This window comes from Gadus morhua, chromosome 22, assembly GCF_902167405.1.
Source record: "Gadus morhua chromosome 22, gadMor3.0, whole genome shotgun sequence".
Taxonomy (NCBI): Eukaryota; Metazoa; Chordata; class Actinopteri; order Gadiformes; family Gadidae; genus Gadus; species Gadus morhua.
The window spans coordinates 2326304-2328671 of NC_044069.1; the positions used below are offsets into that span (position 1 = coordinate 2326304).

The window sequence follows — 2368 nt, forward strand, 5'->3', positions numbered from 1 at the left end:
GCATTTGCTACAACTGCATGAATCTAGATGGACACGCCCACTTGTGATGTCACTAAGGCTCAGCTTCACAACTGGTGATAAAATTTGGGCCCTTTCAGCTAGCCCTCTGCGTGCTAGCCTCAAAGCATCTTGATTAAGTGTGTTACATTGTTAGCATGTTAGCTAGCCAGCTCTGTGTTAGCTTGTTAGCTCAAATTAGCACCTAGATCACCTCTAATCTCCTACGTTGTTCCCATGGCAACTCCTCAGGTCTTTCTCTGTAGCTTCTAGCTCCTCCCAGAAGAGGGAGGGGCTAGGCCACATGATCACAGAGCTGGCGGAGAGCCTGATTGGCGAGCAGATAGATCCAATGGAAGACGAGGGAGGAGGGGCGGAGGTCTGATGGGATGAGAAGGAGAAGGGGAGCTCTGAATGGACGAGGAGAAGGGGGAGGAGGGGAGGTCTGATTGGACATGGAGGGGGGGAGGGGAGGTCTGATTGGACATGGAGGGGGGGGAGGGGAGGTCTGATTGGACGAGGCGGAGTGTTATCCTGGTATCATGCTATGTCCTCAGTCCAAATGTGTTTTAGTTTCTATTGATGGCTGATGCTAGTTTCATATCTCTGATAATCATCAGGCCCCTGTAAACCAAGGACTGTAAATAAACTGTAATGTACTTTTCTATACTTGTGTATTTTCAATAAAAAATTAGATCTAGCTTCACTTGTTCTGAGCGGTTTATTCACTGCGTCATACGGGGTGAACACACATCTCCGGACAACACAACATGGACCTTGTAAGGTTTACACAGTGAGTGTGAGTGGGTGTCAACATCTCTCCCAAGGTGTTATCGCCTCACAATAACAGCGTTACATCGGCTGCTTTGATATTTTATCTTTACCATTTTAAATGTCCACATTCTCAGTTTGTGGTGGTGAGGTGTGTTGAATTGGTAGGTTAGTAGTTTGTTATTGGTTCAGGATGGGTAGGTTAGTAGTTTGTTTGTTGGTTCAGGATGGGTAGGTTAGTAGTTTGTTGGTTCAGGGTGGTTCTTGGGGTGACAGTAGCTCAGGAGGTAGAGGGTTGTAACCTGAAGGTTGCTAGTTCATTCCCCGGCTCCTCCTAGCTGAGTGTTGAGGTGTGCTTGAGCAAGGCACCTAACCCTAACTGCTCCCGACGAGCTGGCTGTCGCCTTGCATGGCTGACTCCGCCGTCGGTGTGTGAATGTGTCCGTGAATGGTGAACATGCGGCAATAATGTAAAGCGCTTTGGGTGGCCAATGGTGCTATATTAATGCAGTCCAATTTACATCCTAGAGTTTTTTTCCGGGGGTATTTGTTAAGAGCGACAGAGAGCTGAACCTTGAACCTGCTGCCTTGTTTGTGTGGCCCTGCTTCAGTAAGCAGCCTCTGTTTGTTACTAGGGCCAAGTTGACTGAACTGAGTTTTGTTTTGCATGATTTACGAGAGAAAAGCTTCCTAGAACTATTGCCGCGTTTCCACTGCAGGGTGCGGTACGGTTCGGTTCGCCTCAGTCCGGGAGGGAGGGGGCGGTATAGCCCAGCTCAGTTCCGAGGTCGCGTTTCCACCGCCGACAGTACCCTTTATGGTAGGCCGGATGTCGATCGCCGGGGCAGCTACGTAAACATCGTAAACAACGTCTTCCTCCCCAAGGATGCAGAGGAACGTCTCCACCTCCTTGTTTGCCCAAGCAAGCGTTTTACGCGACATGTTCATTGTAAAGAATAATACCTCGCGGCTACTGTTTGTTTGTTTTTAGCCCCACGTCGCCCGGAAGTGATGATTCTGTCGACCAATCAACGGAGGGGGTGTGTAGCTCGAATTTCCCGGGACCCTTTCAGGCGTCTCGTCTCGTTTTCAGTACCCCAACGGAGGAGTACTGAAAACGAGGCCAAAACGGGTACGGCTCAGTCCAGGTCACGCCCTCTTTTGGCGGTGGAAACGCAATCCGTACCGCACCTTTGCGAACAAAACCATACGGCACCCTGCAGTGGAAACGCGGCATAAGTGTATACCTCCTGATAACTAGAACCACGTATACACCTCCTTAAAACTCTAGAACAACGTATATACCTCCTTAAAACTCTAGAACAACGTATATACCTTCTGCTAACTAGAACCGCCGTATATACCCCCTGATAACTAGAACCACGTATATACCTCCTGATAACTATAGTACCACCGCTTATACCTCTTCTTAACTAGAACCACCGCATATACCTAGCCCCGATTCCTAAATGTAAGAGTGCTCTTTGTTCTGGGGTCTCTGACCTCCTGATTGGAGGGTGGATCCTCTGCGGTGACCTTTGCCCCACCGCCCCCATCGTGCGTTGAGGGGGGGGGGGACGCTGAGGCTATAAAGCCTCGG

General features: G+C 49.6%; 1 protein-coding gene across 1 annotated transcript in view; it reads left to right on the forward strand.

The window, feature by feature from the left end:
• LOC115536024 (pogo transposable element with ZNF domain) overlaps positions 1 to 698 on the forward strand; it is a gene marked incomplete at its 5' end in the record, with an annotated part of 13948 nt that extends 13250 nt beyond the window's left edge. Inside the window, one exon of the mRNA XM_030347679.1 lies at positions 250 to 698. Within this exon, the coding sequence (XP_030203539.1) occupies positions 250 to 382 (133 nt within the window). The remainder of the gene's footprint in view (positions 1 to 249) is intronic.
• Positions 699 to 2368: the final 1670 nt, after the last annotated feature.